General features: G+C 41.8%; 1 protein-coding gene across 2 annotated transcripts in view; it reads left to right on the plus strand.

The window, feature by feature from the left end:
- Positions 1 to 23,381, plus strand: part of FANK1 (fibronectin type III and ankyrin repeat domains 1) — a 104,840-nt gene that overhangs the window by 74,964 nt on the left and 6,495 nt on the right. For both annotated transcript variants that reach the window (XM_077258372.1, XM_077258373.1), the window contains exons 4-6: positions 8,693 to 8,774; positions 15,553 to 15,627; positions 18,974 to 19,039. In XM_077258372.1, coding sequence (XP_077114487.1) covers positions 8,693 to 8,774; positions 15,553 to 15,627; positions 18,974 to 19,039 — 223 coding nt within the window. The remainder of the gene's footprint in view (positions 1 to 8,692; positions 8,775 to 15,552; positions 15,628 to 18,973; positions 19,040 to 23,381) is intronic.

Raw genomic sequence — 23,381 nt, forward strand, 5'->3', positions numbered from 1 at the left:
TCCGTTAAACGGATGCCACTAACCTAGCCTTATGTGTAGGGGCTGAGTGTTACTCTTACGGGCATTGAGAAGCTGGAATTCACAGACTGCCCTCTGCTGCTCACTAAGCCTTGCCAACATATGAAAGGTCGAATTCCAGCGTCACAAATCAGTTGGTGATGAGGCAAATAAAAGCGCTGCTGCAGGTAAGCTAGACCAGCAAAAGCCTGAGATGACTTTCGGAAATGTGCTGACACAGCGTACCTTGGCAAGTAGGTCCGGCAAGTCAGTGTATGTTTTTAAAAACTGATATACAAACAAGTTCAGCACGTGGGCAATGCATGGAATGTGTACCAGTTTGCCGAGCTTTAAAGCCGCCACCGAGTTACGCCCATTATTGCACACAACCAGACCTGGTTGGAGGTTCAACGGGAAGAGCCACTGATTGGTCTGGTCTTTTATCCCTTTCAACAGCTCTGCTGCGTTGTGAGCTTGATCACCTAAACAGATGAGCTTCGGCAGACCGTGCTGCCGCTTCGCCAAGGCAGTGCCACAGACCTCCCAGCTAGGGAGTGATAGAGAGACTAGTTCCGATGAACAAGAACTGTAATACGAGGAGACTGAAACCCTGATGGAAGTTGGGGCCGCTATTCTTGGTGTGGATAAGATGTGTGATGACCCACCGTCTGACTCTGTCCCAGACTCCACCAGGTTCACACAGTATGCTGTCAAGAAAATGTATTGTCCCTGTCCCCAAGTACTTGTCCACGTGTCTGCGGTTAGGTGGACCTTCCCTGTGACTGCGTTGGCCAGAGCACGGCTGATATTGTGTAACACGTGCTTATGTAACGTTGGGATGTTGGCACTCAGGAGCAAATGTTACACCTCAGATTGATTTGCAGCAGATTCATAACACAATCCGCATGTGTTATATGTGAATTTGCCTCTGCTGTTGATTTATCACACATTTCACCTCTTTACATTTGAAAAAGACGAAATCCATTGTGAAAATGCACAGAATAAATTACTGTTCAGTTTCTAGCAGATTCTTACTGCAGCGTGGGAATGAGATTTCTTTAACTCTCATTCATTTTGCTGCGACTGTAATTCACCTGGTATTTTCTGTCTACCTATCCAGCTGGAAAATTTGCAGCAAAATTCACCATGTGTGAGCAAACCCTAAAAGCAGAGCGTTTTATTTATTTATTTCTATAAATAAATTATAAATTTGATAAATAAATTATAGAAATAACAGGATGGATAGACGTGTTAATGCACTTGGGCAACTCATCAAGATCTGCTGCTGGCAGCGCCTTTTGCAATTGCCGACCAATGACGTCCCAAGTGTGTCCAAGAAGAGACAAGCCCCGATACGCTGAAGGCCATGGTGTAACACATTTAGACCACCGTATGGGTTGTGTTCACGGTTTTCCCTATAGCTGGTGGCATGTACTGACCAACCTCAATGCCTGCTGCGTGACCTCTTAGTCGGCTCCATCAATCAAAGGCAGAGGATTTGAGTTAGTGAGCTCACTGTCGGTGCTGAGGTTGGTCCATAAAAGAGCTATGAATAAAGAAAATTTTTAAGGGGTCCTGTTAATCATTTTTGTTTTTAAGAAAGAAAAAATCCTATATTCAATGTTTACCCAAATCTCGGCGTATGTGCGGCACGTTACGCTGGTTCTTCTGCCCATTTTACACAGGATTGTTCTAGGCTTTCCACTAAGAATCTGTATCATGCGGCATATACCTGCGCTCAGACACATTCTAGCATTACCGAGGTTCGAAAGAATGTAATCTCGCCGCTGCAGCATTTTAAGCAATCTGCTGCAGTTCCTGAGAAGGTATTGTGCCGGGGCCGCTGCATCGCAGACTTCCATCATGTCAGCTATCTAAATCCGCTCTCATTCAATTTTCTACACTTCTCCCACTTCTAAGCTACAAATCAGTTTAAAGGCAAGATACAGGAATGTCTCTTCTTTACACCGATGATGCCTCCGAACTGGAGAAAGTGTGTTATACAGGACAATGTCCATTGTGTCAGCAAAGCCAGCTAATATTCCCCAAGATCACAATTCACCGGCTGCAGACGAAAAGAAGCAGGAAGCGATCAGGAGAAAAAACTACAACTGTTACATTTATATGTAATATGTTTTTTTTTTTTTTTTTTCATATCACGATCTTTATTAAAAATAAAATTATTTATTTATTTTTAGACTTTAAATTTTTAGATTACTTTTCAGCAGGCTCATTATCATCAGAGGCAGGATTACAATGACTGATAACACGTCTATACCCAGCTGATAACACAAGATCCGCTCACTATAGGAGATGTCTCAGCTGACCCTGCTCCCTTTACACCGGCTCATTAGGTGCTTCAGTACAAAAGATCGGGTCAAAGTCAGTTAATCGGGGCTATGTACATGTGTTGTTTCTTGAAACAACGTGAAGTTAGTGACTTAAAAAAGCCACAGTGTCCGGTGAGTAAATTTCAACATTTTTATTTATTAAAACAGATTATGATATGTAAAAAAAAACAGAAAAACCTGATTTAAACAGTATGTCGCTGTGTCCCCCAATGAGTGGCTCGGAGAAAAGGATTTTATGGTGAGTACACAAAAATCCCTATTTTCTGATTATAGTTTCCACTTTAAGGGAAAAAATTTCTCAAACCACTGCCTCCCCCCAGTTCTATTCCTCGCCCAGCCCCATCTTTTTGTGCTTGACTGACTACTGCTTGAGGCCCAAAGTCATTAAATGTGTATTCCCATCTCCAAGATCCTATCCCAATATGTCATTGGTGTAATAATAATAATATTAAAAAATGCCTCCAATTAGAAATGTAGTATAGTTCCTCTGATTAGCTATGTCGCTTACCTCATGTGCAAGGCATTGCAGTAGCTTAGGTTTTTATGGTGACGACCACTCAGATAATGACAGTTAGTTGTTAGTGGTCGTAACCATGGATACCTAAACTGCAGGAATGCCCTGCACACGGGGTAAATGACACAGCGAACCAGAAGAACTATTCTACTTTTCTAATTGGAGGTATTTGCTAATATTATTATTATTACACCTACTACATATTGGGATAGGATCTTGGAGATGGGAATACCCCCTTTAAGCTTTAAAGAGTATGCAGTGCAAGGACGCTCTATGATTTACAGACTGTTTTGGCTGCTGTGAAGCTGACCAGATCACTAGATCCTGCCAGCTTCCGAGCCTCGCCATGCTCGCTGTTAGCAGCCTAGAAAAGTGCGACCATCCCAATGGTCTGAACGGTCCATCTTAAGGAGCGCACAGGATACAACTTGAGAAAATCCCTTTAAAGGGCACCACTCTCGTGTGTGATTAGAGAGAGACCTGTCAATCAAGTAGAGTGGAGCATTTCAGAGTGACGCTTCCTGGCTGCAGTCAGGCCCTGGATCGTACTGTCCATGGTTTAGGCAGCGTGAATCGACTGATATTAATAAAAAAAAGAAATAAATGATTATACTGACCTCTTGCAAGCTACGATTTTTCCCCCGGACAGACTTGGTGTTATTTGGAGGCATTGTGATGTGTCATTTAGCACCACGTCTCTGTTATCAAGGGACCAACAGAAGATGGGATTAAGAAATTGAAATAAAATATATATATATAGCATTTTTATAAGAGGGCCATGTTTTCCACATCTTTTCAGCATTGTATTTTTTTGACATGTACTTTCTTTTGGGAATTTCACTTACGTCGCTCTGACAGCCCATGCCATCCGCCGTCTTAATTAGTATTGTTCCGTCTTGCAGAGGGCGGCTGACTTACTAACGTTTTTACACTTTCCCATGGGCAGATATCTTGTCTCTGAATTTTAAAAAAATGTCTCTGCTATGTAGGCTAAAATAAACCCAAGGAATCTGCATCTGCCCTATTGTGAAATTGCACTTTGAAAAGTAAATAATAAATGACAGATAAACAATATTATATGTATAAATAAAAAATGAGAGACAGGACGTAATAACTGCCGAATAACCAAATACTCTGCGATGTCAGATGAGTCACAAACAAGTGTTAAAATGCAGCTGTCAGGAACAGGAGGAGAAAACGGTTTAACTCAAAAAGGGGGCGCAATTGTGGGCCCTGTTGTTACTTATGAACCAGCTATATGCAGTATTATTTTGTGACTTTTTTTTCTTTGCGGTTATGTCGCCTTTCTTGCGTCACATATTCCTATGTTACATTATTATTTCCATGAACTGTGACATCACTGTATGCAGTATTTTTGAAATGTGACATCACTTAGTGGCGTTACAGCACAAAATGCAAACAGTGATGTCATCATTAATGCACCGAGTGTGTATCATCTCTGTAATGTGACATCACTGTGTGTATTATCCCTGTACTGTGACATCACTGTGTGTTTTATCCCTGTACTGTGATATCACTGTGTATTATCTCTGTACTGTGACATCACTGTGTGTATTATCCCTGTACTGTGATATCACTGTGCATTATCCCTGTACTATGACATCACTGTGTGTATTATCCCTGTACTGTGACATCACTGTGTGTATTATCCCTGTACTGTGACATCACTGTGTGTATTATCCCTGTACTGTGACATCACTGTGTGTATTATCCCTGTACTGTGATATCACTGTGTATTATCCCTGTACTGTGACATCACTATGTGTATTATCCCTGTACTGTGATATCACTGTGTATTATCCCTGTACTGTGACATCACTGTGTGTATTATCCCTGTACTGTGACATCTCTGTGTTTATTATCCCTGTACTGTGACTTCACTGTGTGTATTATCCCTGTACTGTGACATCACTGTGTGTATCATCTCTGTACTGTGACATCTCTGTGTTTATTATCCCTGCACTGTGACATCACTGTTTATTATCCCTGTACTGTGACATCACTGTGTGTAATATCCCTGTACTGTGACATCACTGTTTTGTATTATCCCTGTACTGTGACATCACTCTGCTTATTATCCCTGTACTTTGACATCGCTGTGTTTATTTTCCCTGTACTGTGACATCACTGTGTGTATTATCTCTGTACTGTGACATCACTGTGTTTATTATCCCTGTACTGTGACCTCACTGTGTGTATTATCCCTGTACTGTGACATCACTGTGTGTATTATCTCTGTACTGTGACATCACTGTGTTTATTATCCCTGTACTGTGACCTCACTGTGTGTATTATCCCTGTACTGTGACATCACTGTGTGTATTATCTCTGTACTGTGACATCACTGTGTTTATTATCCCTGTACTGTGACATCACTGTGTGTATCATCTCTGTAATGTGACATCACTGTGTGTATTATCCCTGTACTGTGACATCACTGTGTGTATTATCCCTGTACTGTGATATCACTGTGTATTATCCCTGTACTATGACATCACTATGTGTATTATCCCTGTACTGTGACTTCACTGTGTGTATTATCCCTGTACTGTGACATCACTGTGTGTATCATCTCTGTAGTGTGACATCACTGTGTGTATTATCCCTGTACTGTGACATCACTGTTTTGTATTATCCCTGTACTGTGACATCACTCTGCTTATTATCCCTGTACTGTGACATCACTGTGTGTATTATCTCTGTACTGTGACATCACTGTGTTTAATATCCCTGTACTGTGACCTCACTGTGTGTATTATCCCTGTACTGTGACATCACTGTGTATATTATCTCTAAACTGTGACATCACTGTGTTTATTATCCCTGTACTGTGACATCACTGTGTGTATTATCTCTGTACTGTGACATCACTGTGTTTAATATCCCTGTACTGTGACATCACTGTGTGTATTATCCCTGTACTGTGACCTCACTGTGTGTATTCTTCCTGTACTGTGACCTCACTGTGTGTATTATCCCTGTACTGTGACATCACTGTGTATTATCCCTGTACTGTGACATCTCTGTGTTTATCATCTCTGTACTGTGACATCACTGTGTGTATTATCCCTTTACTGTGACACCACTGTGTGTATTATCCTTGTACTGTGACATCACTGTGTGTATTATCTCTGTACTGTGACATCACTGTGTATTATTCCTGTACTGTGACCTCACTGTGTGTATTATCCCTGTACTGTGACATCACTGTGTGTATTATTCCTGTACTGTGACATCACTGTGTGTATTATCCCTGTACTGTGACACCACTGTGTGTATTATCCCTGTACTGTGACATCACTGTGTGTATTATCTCTGTACTGTGACATCACTGTGTATTATTCCTGTACTGTGACCTCACTGTGTGTATTATCCCTGTACTGTGACATCACTGTGTGTATTATTCCTGTACTGTGACATCACTGTGTGTATTATTCCTGTACTGTGACATCACTGTGTATTATCCCTGTACTGTGACAACACTGTAATATCCCTGTACTGGGACATCACTGTGTTTATTATCCCTATACTGTGACATCACTGTGTTTATTATCCCTGTACTGTGACATCACTGTGTGTATTATTCCTGTACTGTGACATCACTGTGTGTATTATCCCTGTACTGTGACATCACTGTGTGTATTATCCCTGTACTGTGACATCACTGTGTGTATTCTTCCTGTACTGTGACCTCACTGTGTGTATTATCCCTGTACTGTGACATCACTGTGTGTATTCTTCCTGTACTGTGACCTCACTGTGTGTATTATCCCTGTACTGTGACATCACTGTGTGTATTATCCCTGTACTGTGACAACACTGTATTATTCCTGTACTGTGACATCACTGTGTGTATTATTCCTGTACTGTGACATCACTGTGTATTATCCCTGTACTGTGACAACACTGTATTATCCCTGTACTGTGACATCACTGTGTTTATTATCCCTATACTGTGACATCACTGTGTTTATTATCCCTGTACTGTGACATCACTGTGTGTATTATTCCTGTACTGTGACATCACTGTGTATTATCCCTGTACTGTGACATCACTGTGTTTATTATCTCTGTACTGTGACATCACTGTGTGTATTATCCCTGTACTGTGACATCACTGTGTGTATTATCCCTGTACTGTGACATCACTGTGTGTATTATCCCTGTAATGTGACATCACTGTGTGTATTATCCCTGTACTGTGACATCACTGTGTTTATTATCCCTGTACTGTGACATCACTGTGTGTATTCTTCCTGTACTGTGACATCACTGTGTTTATTATCCCTGTACTGTGACATCACTGTGTTTATTATCTCTGTACTGTGACATCACTGTGTGTATTATCCCTGTACTGTGACATCACTGTGTGTATTATCCCTGTACTGTGACATCACTGTGTGTATCATCCCTGTACTGTGACATCTCTGTGTTTATTATCCCTGTACTGTGACATCGCTGTGTTTATTATCCCTGTACTGTGACATCGCTGTGTTTATTATCCCTGTACTGTGACATCACTGTGTTTATTACCCCTGTACTGTGACATCTCTGTGTTTATTATCCCTGTACTGTGACATCTCTGTGTTTATTATCTCTGTACTGTGACATCTCTGTGTTTATTATCCCTGTACTGTGACATCTTTGTGTTTATTACCCCTGTACTGTGACATCTCTGTGTTTATTATCTCTGTACTGTGACATCACTGTTTATTATCCCTGTACTGTGACATCTGTGTTTATTATCCCTGTACTGTGACATCGCTGTGTATATTATCCCTGTACTGTGACATCACTGTGTGTATTATCTCTGTTCTGTGACATCACTGTGTGTATTATCTCTGTTCTGTGACATCACTGTGTGTATTATACCTGTACTGTGACATCACTGTGTATTATCTCTGTACTGTGACATCACTGTGTTTATTATCCCTGTACTGTGACATCACTGTGTGTATTCTTCCTGTACTGTGACATCACTGTGTTTATTATCCCTGTACTGTGACATCACTGTGTTTATTATCTCTGTACTGTGACATCACTGTGTGTATTATCCCTGTACTGTGACATCACTGTGTGTATTATCCCTGTACTGTGACATCACTGTGTGTATTATCCCTGTACTGTGACATCGCTGTGTTTATTATCCCTGTACTGTGACATCGCTGTGTTTATTATCCCTGTACTGTGACATCACTGTGTTTATTATCCCTGTACTGTGACATCACTGTGTTTATTATCTCTGTACTGTGACATCACTGTGTGTATTATCCCTGTACTGTGACATCACTGTGTGTATTATCCCTGTACTGTGACATCTCTGTGTGTATTATCCCTGTACTGTGACATCGCTGTGTTTATTATCCCTGTACTGTGACATCTCTGTGTTTATTATCCCTGTACTGTGACATCTCTGTGTTTATTATCCCTGTACTGTGACATCTTTGTGTTTATTACCCCTGTACTGTGACATCTCTGTGTTTATTATCTCTGTACTGTGACGTCACTGTGTATATTATCCCTGTACTGTGACATCACTGTGTGTATTCTCTGTACTGTGACATCTGTGTTTATTATCCCTGTACTGTGACATCGCTGTGTATATTATCCCTGTACTGTGACATCACTGTGTTTATTATCCCTGTACTGTGACATCACTGTGTATTATCCCTGTACTGTGACATCACTGTGTTTATTATCTCTGTACTGTGACATCGCTGTGTATATTATCCCTGTACTGTGACATCGCTGTGTATATTATCCCTGTACTGTGACATCGCTGTGTGTATTATCCCTGTGTGTTTTTTAGGAGAGCCCATGACTGGAGAACATCTGCATCGAGCTGTAAATATGAATGATGAAGCCGTAGTCCTAAAAATCCTTCAAACTGGGTCAGTGATTCTGTGATATTTTAATACCATTTATCAATGTCTGCTACAAGGAATGTGAACTGTATAAATCTGAGGTTTCCTGATTGAGGCCTCACCAGAAAATGTACATGTGGTTGGTTTCATCCTCAAGCCCTGTTCACACTGCAATTTCTGCAGTGCATTCAATGGTTCGTCTGAATCCTGTTGTTAGGGAAATCGCCATTGAATACAATGACAGAAACAGAGATCTAATGAACGCCGTTTGTGTTTTTTCTATGAAAGTGTCCATTTGTTCAGACATGGTCAGAAGAGAACACATTTAAACAAATGGAAACGTTCAGACAAAACCCCCAGAAATGGAGCTCATTAGATCTCCGTTCATGTTATTGTATTCTGGGGCCCTGACTGTGATTTCCCTAAAAACGGGAGTCAGACAGAGCCCCCCTGTGAAAATTAGCTGTCTACGTGCAATGGATGCCAGCTGTGATACACAGTCGCGCTGTCTGTAACAGGAGTGATCGAAGCTAAACACAGATCACTGCTGTTAACCGTTTAGATGCTGCTACTAGTACCTGACAGTGGTATGCTCTCGTCGATGAGAATGCACCACCTCCCAAGGGCCAGCGGCATTGTGATCGCTGGGTACAGATGAGTTACGTGTGGGCCATTTAGATACTCCTGTAAAGTCCAAACATGGGCTGAGATTCATGATTTACATTAGGCACTGTAATACTGTAGTATTGCACTTTACAGAACAAGCGATCAAAAGGATCACAGGTTCAAGTCTCCTATCAGGACTGCAAAATACAGTAATGGGACCGTAAAACGTACTACTAATGAAGACTGTAAAATAATGAGTTGCCTTTGAAGCACGTGCCTCGAGGGGGCTGGCTGAATAATAATTTCAGTATCCAGGCCGGTCCCCTTCTCAGGCATCGACTGTAAGGGAGAAGGGACGACAGTCAGAAATCAGCCAGCCCCCTCCATACACCGCACTGTTCACTCTCTCCTATTTCAAGCAAAGGAACGTACGTTGAGCTGCCAGGACTCGAGACCAATGGTGGAAAGGGGACACTTTGCTAACACAAGTACAGTAGTAAATTACAGTGCATATAATTATATCAGGAACACTGCTAAACTGATTTTTTTTCCAAGTGAACAATCCCTTTAATGTAGGAAAAACTTATTTCTCTCCATTAGTCATTAGTTTGATCACATCTGTAGCTGCCCTTTATCTAGGAAGGCATCGAGTTTTGCAAACTTTGATGTCCAGCGATACTCTCCATCAATCAGATTATAAAGGATGATAAATTCAGTCTTTTTATTAATCTCACTCGAGGGTCTTGTCGAAATCGGACAGTAACGTGTGATCCTTGTGCCCGGTGGGCGAGCGCCGTGTGACTGGCGTTAGATTCCGCACAGTAGAAATATCAGAGAAGCAAGGTCCGGCTTGTTTTACACTTATCAGTATAACAGCCCAGGGCACAATTCTGTGATCCTTCTCTCATTATTGATTTACAGTAGAAAAATTATCTGTTATTAAGCCTTTGCCAGCTTTCCTATCCTGAGAGGGTTTGGCAACTGATATAAAAAACTGGACTAATACCAACTGGACTCCAGTGCCGTGATCTCTGTAGGACGTGGGAGATTGATCCTGCTCCTCCCGAGCTTCCTCTCTCTGGCATTACTCACACATCCATTTCCATTTTTTCTTGGGTTGTCAGTTACTCTTATTCCGACACCATCTGATACTGACAGTAACAACCTGTTTCAAGGATTCACTGTACATGAAGAATAACACTATTTCTGGCCATTGTATACCTAATATCCTATATTTTTAATACATTTTCCCTTGTCCTCACCCTATTTCTAATGTTCAGTTCTTTCTGAGCTAGTAGGTGGAGAACAGCTGCTACAATGAAGGAAATAATTATTTGATCTCTTGCTGATTTTGTAAGTTTGCCCACTGACAAAGACATGAACATATATTTAAATGTATTTGCATTTTGCACTGAGAAATAAGTACCGTATTTGATCCCTCAGGCAAACAAGGCTTGCTGGCAAAACCCTTGTTGGCAAGCACAGCAGTCAGATGTTTTTTGTAGCGTATGATGTCAACAGAAACAACTGGAACTTTTCATATGGAAGTATTAGAGAGTTTGTGTAGGTTGAAGAGCAAGTGACTAAAAAATGTAAAGTGGTTATCAGGAGCACATGTCACGGGTGTGTCAGATGCAGCAGACCGTCGCTCTACATCTGGCTGCAGAAGGTCTCTGCGTTTGGCATTGCACACGCCTTCTTAATCCTTCTGACTTTTGGACCTAGTGGCAACCTCCCTCTGGCTCCAATTGACACACCTGGACCTGGGTGTTTATATGCTCTCAGTCTGCTTCAGGTGTTACCTCTCTGTAGTCTGCTCAAGTTAATTTTCTTCCCCTTGTTTTTCTCCCTTCTCATTAGTGTACAGTGGGGACTGACCAGTGCTCATCCCCCCCTTCCCTATTCAGGGCCTAGGTTTCCTGCTCGGTGATTGGTGTGGAACCAATATAGGGACAGTAGAGTAGGCAGGGTGCTATTAGATCTGCCTAGAGTTCTCTAATCCAACATTTCCTAGCATTTGGGGTTCCTTCCCCTCTTCCCCTAGTGTTGCACTTAGTCTTCCCACACTGTGCGTTACAGCACATCGCTCCTCAGCCCAGGTCTGTGCACCCCTGATTGATGGACAGTTCAGATCAGCACCTTGGCTCGAATTCTCTTATTCTGCAAGCTGAAACAGTTCTACCTCTACAGCATCAGAGATACTCTGTGACACAGCAGTTCGGCCAGCTTCAGAGCAGCACTCCCAAGCTCTATAGAAAAGTGCTTGGAAGTGCTGCACTTCTTGCCTAGGAAATCGATCTCCACTGATTAGACTGCAGAAGTGGCCGGTCACCTAGTCAAGGAGCAGTAAACAACAAAATTAAAACTCCCTCCTGTCTTGAGAACGTTGAGTATTTTTAATAACAAGTGACTTATAAAGTTTAAGAAGTTTTTGTAAACTTCTTCTATTGCAAGTGAAATAATGAGCACCGACATATGTAAAGTTTTAGATTGACTTCAGTCTACAAAGCCTAGATAACTTCTGCCGAATCCAGATTATCAAGCAGCTCAGATTGACTTCACAAAAAAATATAATACATTTTTTTTTTAAATGTGGATGATTTGAGTATTTTGCTCAAATCATTCTAAAAAGTTAAACGCGAAAATGGAAACTACCTGACTTTTATAAAGAAACTCATCTGCATGTAATCCATACAAATGTCACTTCTGGGTACTCACAAGCGCTTTGACTGAGATAAGGAATGAGAGGGTTATTCTGAAAATTACAAAAGGTTACAAGTAAAACTTCTTGAAAAAGTTTGGAGACTTTCTGTTCCCATATTTAAATACAAAAAAAATAAAAAAATATTCCGACTTGATAATTTGAATTAGACTTGCCGGAGGAAATGTTCCAAGGAGCCGGGTGATAAGACGACGTGAATTATTAATATCAGCACCAAAGAATCAGCTATGGCCACAATATAGTAAGAATAATGCAGTTTTACACGTCAGGCCACAAAATCATTTTGGAAGCAATCACCACGTTAAGGGTTTTCTAAATTACGCCGGTGAACAGAGTGTAAATGGACAGTCTGTCAAAAGTCTCATCTACTAGAAAAAGTTTTCTGATGTTTAAGAGCGTCTTTTTCAGGTGGGTCCGCTCTGAAGCCCAATAAGTAACCTAATTTGGACCATAAACACATAATAAATTGCTACCGCAAATAGAAAGCATTAAAGAGTAGCAAAAATAGGTAAAAGCCCAAAAAAATCATGGCAAGTAAATGACCATATTATGTGAAATATAAATGTGCAAACTTTGTTAAATGCAGAAAAAAAAACAATAACTAAATTACTAAAGAAAAAAATATAACAAAAAAAATATATAACAACACTCCATAAAAACCCTAAACGTCCCACAATGGCAAAATGGAGTGTCAGTTGTTGACCAACTCCTGTATCCAACCAATATTAAAAAGGACAACTGTAATAACACCAAGTGCCTCACCCTGCCTAGGATACTGAGGCATGTTTCGCGTATAGCTTCATCAGGGGGTACTGAGGGAGTTCCTTCTGCCATATATTATAGCAAACACTCACCAATAGGCTACGAGTAACGTCATTGGTACATTTCAGCCGCCCATCGCTGTCTCCTTTGTCCTGGAAGTCGTACTGCGCATGTCTCCGCAGCCAGAGTTCCAGTTGAACCCCAGTTACGGCAACCTTACGGCCTTCATGCGTTGTCCCCAGTGCCGAGTGTGCCATATTTGTAAAGGTAAGAGTTTCCACTCTGAAAACTGCCTGAAAAAACTCCCTAAAAACTCTCAAAGAATGATGATATCCATTTTTACGTATAAACGACTCGATGTTCAGTCTTTTTATCGACATTTAACTGCTTCAGGTTTCAAAAGAAGCCAAGCGGCTAAAAGAAGTGACCTGATCGCTTGAAAGATGCCACAAACTAAATAAAGATGTTTATGGTGAGTCCAAAAACATAGATGGAAGATGCCCATTTTAAAAACACCACAAACAACGCTGGCATTTCCGGGAGCGGGTTCCGTTTTAAAGAGCTCGATGGAATCGCCGAGCTTAGAAGACATCATGTGCACGAAACCTAACAGTTCAGTCTGCAAAAATGTTTGGCCTACAATCATGTTCCAATGGCCAAAATATGCATCATTTTAATTGTGATTTTAGGGCCACTCCCTCCATGGAAGCTAAAATGATGTATTTGCTAATTAATCACCTAAATTATTGGTACGGGACTGATTGTGTTCTTGGTGTTTCCTCTTCCTCAAAAAGAGAATCCACCAACCTGCTAAACTTACAGGGGATTTACGGCCGGGTTCACACAGGTGTAGGTCGCGGTCCATCTCCCGACCCAAACTTACAACCTCATTGACACATATACGGCTGTGAGTTCAGGTCTGGAGACCCTGCGCTCAGTCTGGACTTTGTGGTCCCTATACAGACTGTAAAATGCGCTCGTGTGAACCCGTCCTTAGCCAGATTCACCTAATGTGTCGGAATGCAAACAGGAACTGCCCCGCCATGCCTTCTTTCTCTCTTGTACTCTTTCTCTCTTTTTCACAGTTTGTCTATCGATCTTTCTTTCCTTTCTCTTTTTTGCTCTTGCCATCTTTTTGTCTCTTACACTTTTCCTTTCACTCTCTTGTGCTTTATTTTTTCTCAATGTATTTATTTTTCTCTCTTGTGCTCTCTTTCTCTTTCTTTATCTTTCTTTCTATATTTCTTTCTCTTTCTTTCTCTTTCTTTTTTCTTAATTTCTCTTTCATTTTTCTTTCTCTTCTTTTTCCTTCTTTCTTTTTTTCTCTCTCTCTTTCTGTCTTTCTTCCTTCCTATTTCTTTTTCCCTTTTCTCTGTCTTTCTCTTCTTTCCTCTTTCCTCTCTTTCTTTTATTATTTCTCTTTCTTACTCTTTTGTTCTTTGCTAAGGCTTTTAATGCTCTTTATATAGACTATATGACTATGTAAGGAATATTATGTACTTACTGACGTTACGCTGATTTTCAATATGCCGCATTTTGGGCAAAGTCTTTTATACATCAATTGTTTAAAAATGATTCAGGGATTTCTTCTGTTCCCTGCGTCCTGCGCTATTGTTGGCTTTCTGTTAGTTTCTATCGTCAGTTCTTGCTCGTGTAGAAATGTCCCTGAGCGTTTCCTGTAACTACTATAGGTGAAATAGTCTTATAACTGGCCCGGTGATATATTGGCCACTTTTGTGGCGTATTGCACCCTCTTCTCCATCCACTTAAATTCCTCCGAGAAATCCCATCTGCCATTCTGTTTTACGGGAAGCCATTTCTCATTTATGGCATTGTATTTTTTCGCTTTGTTGGAAGGTCATCAGAAAATGTTCATCAAAAGCCGAACATTTTCCTGAGAAGCCTGAAAGAAGGAAATGTTATCTACTGTGTTAGCATGTCAGTGGGCTCACGCCAAGCAGTTCATGGCTTTTTATTTTATTGCTTGAAAATTCCGTTGTTGCGTAAAGGCGACGGAAGACTTGTATCAATAGATTTTCAGTTGACGTTGCTGACTGCCGATACGTCACGCAACATTGCGTAAATTCGTGAAGAAGCCCTGGCCTTAGATATTAAAGGAGTTGCCTTTCCTTAGGGTAGATCATCAATATCGGATCGGCGGGGGTCCAACTTTTTGTCAATTCCATCAGTCAAAAGAAAGGGTGCAGCGGTTCCTTGTACATGACATTGCAGGTCACAGCAGCTCCATTCAAGTAAATGGGACTATGCTGCTGTGTCTGATAAATGGTGAGATTTTGCTGATTGTCAGAGGGGCTGAGAATCGGACCTCCAGCAATCTAATATTGATGAAATAGGATAGAACATCAGTTTTTTTAGTCCAGAAAAAAAAAATATTAATCTCATTTAGGCGTTAATTGGGAGTCTGATCATTAGGACCCTCGTCGTTCCTGGTGAAGCAGTGGTAACACATGAATGCCACCACTCCAATCCTTGTCCATAGCAATACAGTGGTCGATAGACTATCGCTATTCTGTGGATAGGTGATAATTTGTCCTTTAATTTTATGCTTGTTACATCAGCTATAAATAATGAGGGTTGTACTTTGAAAACGATAGAAGCCTCCAGTCCTAACTTGAATGTAAAAAAAAAGTTTCTGTACAAGAAAGACCCTATGAAACTTTCTCTTAACTTTTTCTTGTTGTTTTCCCGTTGTAGGAACGTGAAGGCCGACATTCCGGATAAACTAGGATTCAGTCCCCTGATGATTGCTGCCCAAAAAGGATATTTCAGGTTAGAGTTTTTATTTGTCACCTTTTCTTCTGCCTCATTGTGAATTCCTCTTCTCATATCTAGGTCAGGGATTGTGGCAGGAGTATATTCTGGTCCCAAACTTCAACATTGATTAGAACCAGGTGAAATCCCTGCATGTATAGGAGGGAGATAAGGGGGATCGTTAAGCTGAATGTATGGACAAGGGTTGATTGCTGGAAGGACCCGCAGGAGAGTGAGTGTCAGAGAAGCCACATGGATATTGAAGGCTGGGATCACATTTACATTGTGCTGCTGAATATACACAACTTTGTGCTGTTGATTGCCGTTGAAAATAAAAGTTTATGGCTCCTCGGATTATACGTTTCGCATAGCAGATACGCTGTGAAATGGAATTTAAAGGGAACCTGTCACCAGGTTTTTACCACCTAATCTGATTGAAGCATAATGTAGAGTCAGAGACCCTGGTTACGGCAATGTGTCACTTACTGGGCTGCTTGCTGTAGTTTTGATAATATCACGGTTTTATCAGCAGAAAATTATTACTACTGGACTAGTAAACCTACTGCCAGGTAGTCCTCCATATGCATGAGCTTTGTTTAACTCCGCCCCCACCACTGATTGGGTGTGTTTAGGCAACAAGCTACCAATTAGTGGTGTGGGTGGGGTTATAAAAGAGCTCAGTATTCAGAGAACCAAACAGCCATAAGCAGCCCAGTAAGTGCTGTAAATGGGGTAGCAAAAACCTGGTGGTAGATTCTCTTTAACATTGAATAAACATCAACTGAACCCACTGATTTGGACGGGACCAGTAGACCATCAAGTGTCTATGAGTCTGTTCCAAGATATGGATCTGCCATGTTGAATTTCAGCAGCGTAAGTGTGTTCACATAAGTCCTGAGACTGCTTGACTGTCTAATATATATAATGGCTGGTTCCTAAAACAGGAAAAGGCATAAACATCAGGAATTACTCCCATCAGATACACTGAAAAAGAGTGCTCACACATTAGATAGGCATTAGTCCTGATTTCAGCAGGACTGGACCAACCATCTAACGTGTATGAATAGTTGTAGTAAAAAAGGATTGGGCATGTTGTATTTCTATATGCCTAATCCTTTGTTCTCCATCTGAGTTATATAGCATCGGCTTATCCGCCTCTCATCACTGAGGGGGGCATGCATGATCAGGAGCCCACCATGCATGTATATAGGCGGACGGGAGGAATGGATGTTGGCTTAATAAGCGTTTGGCTGACAGCTCTCTAAGGCATACAGCAAACCATAAAATGGCCAGAATTTATCTCATTCTTGACATCAAGCCCTCCGGATGCTCTCTTCTAAACCTTATTAGTTTTTTTTTTTCTTCTAATATCGGACTTGACCATGCGATCAATTAACTATTGTATAATGTACTGGAGTACTTGTGTATTTCGGTGATTTCCTACACAGTAAAGGCCATTTGCAGTGCACTCACTCCCGGAGGGATGGTGGGTGCTGGTAGGCGGGAGGGATCCCCATATTCAGTATAATACCGTTCATTGCACACTCCGTCCTTCCTGCCAACGTGAAGAGGTTATTGATGGAGCAGTTGATCCACTTTAATATCTTTGCATTGACATATTGGTGTCTCCAGTGACAAATATTAAATGTTGAGGTTTCGACTCTCCTGAGTCTTTATCACAGTGTGGCAGCATAGAAGAGAGAAGACGACCTGCAGTATGGATGAGAGCGGCATGTATGGGCGCTTACAGAGCCGAGGTGGATCCGTACATGCCACGCTTATCCTCTTATATATAAGTGTCAAGATTTAATATTTGTCACTTGAAACGGGAATATATCAATTCAAAGATATATCTGCTCTATTAAGATACGTTTACATGAATTACGGAGTGTGCAGTGAGCCATCTGCATCCTCACACTGACAGCCTATCTGTATCCTCACACTGACAACCCATCTGTATCCTCATACTGATAACCCATCTGCATCCTCACACTGATAACCCATCTGCATCCTCACACTGACAGCCCATCTGTATCCTCACACTGACAACCCATCGGTATCCTCATACTGATAACCCATCTGCATCCTCACACTGACAGCCCATCTGCATCCTCACACTGACAACCCATCTGTATCCTCATACTGATAACCCATCTGCATCCTCACACTGACAGCCCATCTGCATCCTCACACTGGCAGCCCATCTGCATCCTCACACTGACAACCCATCTGTATCCTCATACTGATAACCCATCTGCATCCTCACACTGATAACCCATCTGCATCCTCACACTGATAACCCATCTGCATCCTCACACTATCAACCCATCTGCATCCTCACACTGATAACCCATCTGCATCCTCACACTGATAACCCATCTGCATCCTCACACTATCAACCCATCTGCATCCTCACACTGATAACCAATCTGCATCCTCACACTGATAACCCATCTGCATTTTCGCATTGACAACCCATCTGTATCTTCGCATTGACAGCCATCTGCATCCTCACATTCACAGCCATCTGCATCCTAACACTGACAACCATCTGCATCCTCGCACTGACAACCATCTGCATCCTCGCACTGACAACCATCTGCATCCTCGCACTGACAACCCATCTGCATCCTCACACTGACAACCATCTGCATCCTCGCACTGACAACCATCTGCATCCTCGCACTGACAACCCATCTGCATCCTCACACTGACAACCATCTGCATCCTCACACTGATAACCCATCTGCATTTTCGCATTGACAACCCATCTGTATCTTCACATTGACAGCCATCTGCATCCTCACATTGACAGCCATCTGCATCCTATCACTGACAACCATCTGCATCCTCACACTGATAACCCATCTGTATCCTCATACTGATAACCAATCTGCATCCTCACACTGACAACCCATCTGCAGCCTTGCACTGACAACTAATCTGCATCCTCACATTGACAACCCATCAGTATCCTCACACTGACAACCCATCTGCATCCTCACACTGACAACCCACCTGCATCTTTGCACTGACATCCCACCTGCATCTTTGCACTGACAACCCATCTGCATCCTCGCATTGACAATCCATTGACAACTGCATCCTCACATCACCTCCATTCAGTTGCTGCATTTGCTATTAATTATGGGATATAATGGGTTAAATGGACAGGGTCGGATCCTGGATATTGGAGCAGGAGCTGTAATTAGAGAGCCGAGTCCCAGGACTACCCGGCATGGGACACCTTTGCATGACTTACTCCCTTGGCATTATTGATGAGGCAGAATACATAGAATACCTGTACGACACCCGTCCTGTTATAGCTCTTATAAGCTGTGCTTTGTTCTGCGCCTTTATCTAGGATTGTGCGGTCACTCATCGACCACGGCGCTGACATCAACCAGGAAAACGGGAGTGGAAAGAACAGGTATGTCCAAAAGCATTACCAGTATTGACCGAAAGCGGAAAAAGTCGTACAGTGGTGCAAACCTATCAACACTGGTCCAGAAGCAAGTCCTGGTAGCGGAGATCCCCCCCCCCCCCCACCAAGTCATGGAACTGCGGAAAGACGATTAAACTATGACTTAACCTTCTCCGCAATCTTACCCGGGTTGTTATGTTGGAGGGTGCATCGATTTAAAGTAAAGGTCCAGCTTTCAACATAATTTTTTTGCAAAGAGGTCCAATACTTTATACTAATGTGATTTCTTTTTAGATCTAACCCGCCTGCATAGACTTAACGTTAGAAGTGATATGTTAAGGAGCACTATATTAATATTAAAGGGATTGTCCAGGAATAAATAATTGAGACCTATTCATAGGATAGGTCATCAACATGAGTTCAGAGAGGAGCAACACTCATCAGATGAAATCTGCTCATTAAAGCTGGCCATATTAGACTTATGTCAGCCGAACCCGCTGATATCGACAGTTTTGGTCGCTGGACAAGTGTTAGTCAGTAGTGATGTTGATCAGGCATGTCTGATTTTTGGACATGCGTGATCAACATCACTCCAACGATCTTTCAGACGACAGTCATCTATTTTGTATACCCAGGTGTTATGGGTACATAGCAAGCCTCATACACTGCTTAGTGGCCATATTAACATGGTGAGAACCCCAGGCACAAAAAAACAAAACAAAAGAATGCCAAATTATAGGAGAACAGTAGTATTTGCACATGTACATTCACAAAATGACATATTTATATTAAGTGACAGGTCCTCTTCTGGTTTATAGTCAGCGATACAATTGTTTCTCCCAAACACTGTAAAATTGAACTAATGGTTTTTATTGAAGCAAAATAGTAAAAAAAAAAAACTACAATAAAGGTAAATGAAAAGAAAAGATAAAACACGGAGTATTCTGCTACTGAAGCTCCAGACTCTTCTGAGAAAATAATTATACAGCAATGTAATTGTAGATTTTTGCAGCAGATGGAATGTGAGAGTCGTAACAATCAGCGTAATTTGCTTGCAGGAAGCAGAATCTGTCTTCTTTAAATAACCTATGTATCGTACAATAATTCAGCACATTTCCCTAAATAGATCATTACACACAATCTTACAGTAAACAGCAGATTTAATTACTTATGGTGTTTGCTGTGGAATATTATTATTATACCGAGAGACTAATTCTATATTTAATGGAAAAAATAAAGAAGAGCCATCAGGAGAGTTTTACCGTAATGTGACCATGTTCTGTAGAGGAGACGGAATAATAAAGGTTTCCTCACATAGTGTAAAAGCTGGTAACGTACACCGATCATTACAACCATTGATGGCTGACATTATTTTGTGAAGATGGCACCTGTCGGGGGTGGCAAATATTAGGCAGCAAGTAAAGGAGTTGATGTGTTGGAAGCAGGAAAAATGAGTAAGCGGATGTTTTTCAGCGATGGTCCAAACTGTGATGTCGAAATGACGGGGTCAGGACATTTCCGAACAGCAGATCTTGTAGGTGGTCCCTGGTATAGAGAGCGGTTAGTACCCACCAATAAGTGGTCCAAGGAAAGACATCCGGTGACCTCGTGACCGGTCCATGGGTGCTCAAGGCTGACTGATGTGCCCAAGGAGTGAACGTTAACCTGTCTGGTCTGATCGCATAGAAGAGATTCCGTAGGACAAATTGTCGATAAAAGTAGTGATAGAAAGGTGGCCGAACATAATGATCATGGCGGCCTGCTGCATATGGTGCCTACATACCGTACCTACGGAGTTGTCAGACTACCCTTGCTGATCCGTCTTCTGCCGAATGCTCCTACAGTAGACCTGAGCATCAGATCTGGACCTTGGAGCAATGGAAGAAGGGTGGCCTGGGCTAATGAGCAATGCTGTCTTTTACATCATGTGAACAGTCGCGTGCGCCACTTACCTCTGGAGAGATGGCACCAGGACGTGTTTTGGCAGATACGTTCCCATGGACATGTCATGGTTACCGTTTCTAATATTTGGTAATAAACTTTAAGGCCGAGTTCACACGGAGTATTTCACGGTCAGTATCCAATGCCTGACCGCAGGACTCTTGACCCAAATTTACAGCCTTGCAGATATCTTGAAGGCGGTAAGTAGGAAATCTTGCGATCCATCTGGATATTTCAATCTGGTGTAACAGAGAGAAAGTATAACTGGAATGTTGGTGCCTTTGGTTTGGGCCCATGCGGGTTATTTTCCACACACTGATGCAGAATACCGACACGGGTGGATGTGGCCAACGATCGGGCACCAAATTGCCTTGTTTCCATCAGCATTTTTTGTTGTGTTTTTCTTTTCCAAAGTCTACAAAACAAAGCAGAGATATCTTTGCTAAGAGTATTTTTTTTCTGCGTTTTTTTCCTATAACTCACTATGCTCTAGAGGTGGCACTTTTGTAGTGTATTCATCACATAGACCTAAAAAAAATGTTTAATCCTCTAGTGGCTGATGTGATCCCACCCACTACCCCTTACTAGCAGCGTCTTGAGACTCTAGTCTCAAGGTGCTGGCACGCCAAACTCCTTCAATAAATGTGACTACATGATGCTTTGTAATACTGTATATAAACTTCCTTACCTGTATCTTCACTTTCCCCATCAGTAAATATTTAAGAAGTGCCTAAGTCACCCGAAAGTACCCCTTTGTGGCGAAGGAGGGGGATGCAGCTGCAGGTTCGCACTTATTGCTTTCAGAAAACAATATGAAGTGGCAGTGGGGGTCCGGAGAGGTGGGGGATATCTGCCATGGAAGATCATACAATACACATGGAGAGAGTATATGTATAAAAGGAACCAAACATCTGCAGTTTTCCTGCAAAATACCTGGCCGCTCTTTATCTAATACACATCTGCTGTTGCAGTGTATTTTTTTTGCACCTATTGGAACATGCACATTAATGCCAAATCCAGAGCCTGTTATGTAATGTCCATGCGGTTCACCTGTCTGAATAAATCTGCAGAGGGAGCGCTGGTCCAGAACACCGTGAACCAAGCCGAGCGCACAAGAGACCCGCCAGCAATGTGTGTTTAGCTCCCATTAATGGCCGCTCTGTCTTCACTGATTATTCCCCATCAGGTGTTTTATAAACAAGTGACAGAGAAGGTGGCCAAAAAAAGGAACAACGCTCGGCTCTCTCTCCTCTTCATGCTCTGTCAAAGTCAATGCAAACCTGTTATTTTATTCACCAGTCACCAGGAAACTAATGTTCATGTTTGTGTTTTTGCCTTATTAAAATCCTTCATCGTTCTGGAAGAAGAATCTTTTTTTTTGCCTTTTTTCAGCTCCGTGACCACTACATTAATGTGAAACAAAAAAAGAACACCGCAAAAAGGCACCAAAATAAAAAAAAAGGCAAAAAGTAAAAGAATCTGACACCAAGAGCTTCCATGGCTACCGTTAATCAAGTTTTTTTGTTTTGGAAAATCTCTCTCTTTAGCGCAGAACAAACAAAACTGCTTTACTCGCCCTCCTCCAGGTTCAGTGCTGAGTCTCCGCTTCTGCGGCTGTCTGTTATTGTCTGCAGCGCTGATGTCCCCTCAACAATGCTTCAGCCAATCAGTGAGCTTAGCGGCTCATGACAGCTACTTGGGCACAGGCGTTGAAATTACTTATAGAATGTCACATACATTGAAAGCAGCAGAGACTCAGCGCTGAACTCAGGGAGGGCGAGTAAAGTCACAGTTTTTTTTGTTTTTTTCTTAAAGCAAACTGCTGCCAGGAGAAAGCAGTTTTCTGAAAACTAAAGTCCTTTAAATTTGGATCAATGAAAGGATGAAGGCCTACGACTTACCATATTACTGCAAGCTTTTTAAATAAAGGGGTTGTCCACGAACATAAAAATCTGTTTCATTGATATGAAAATATATTTTAGTAAAGCTTACTGTCACAACTCTGGAGCCCTATCTCACCCTGTTCCCTGGATTACTTCTGATGGTGATGATGCTGGGGCCACATACCTGGCCTTAGCTCCTGAATCTTCCCTTAGGCTGCCGTCACACGAGCAGTATTTGGTCAGTATTTTACATCAGTATTTGCAAGCAAAAACCAGGAGTGGGTGATAAATGCAGAAGTGGTGCATATGTTTCTATTATACTTTTCCTCTATTTGTTCCACTCCTGGTTTTGGCTTACAAATACGGATGTAAAATACTGACCAAATACTGCTAGTGTGACGGCAGCCTTAGTCTGTACCCTTCCCCCACCCAGGGAAGAGAGTAGTAGTGTACACCAACCAGACTAACCAGGTAATACGAACGGGGATAAAGGAAAATACCAATCGTTCAAATATACTCACACA

Source organism: Ranitomeya variabilis, chromosome 4, assembly GCF_051348905.1.
Source record: "Ranitomeya variabilis isolate aRanVar5 chromosome 4, aRanVar5.hap1, whole genome shotgun sequence".
Classification (NCBI taxonomy): Eukaryota; Metazoa; Chordata; class Amphibia; order Anura; family Dendrobatidae; genus Ranitomeya; species Ranitomeya variabilis.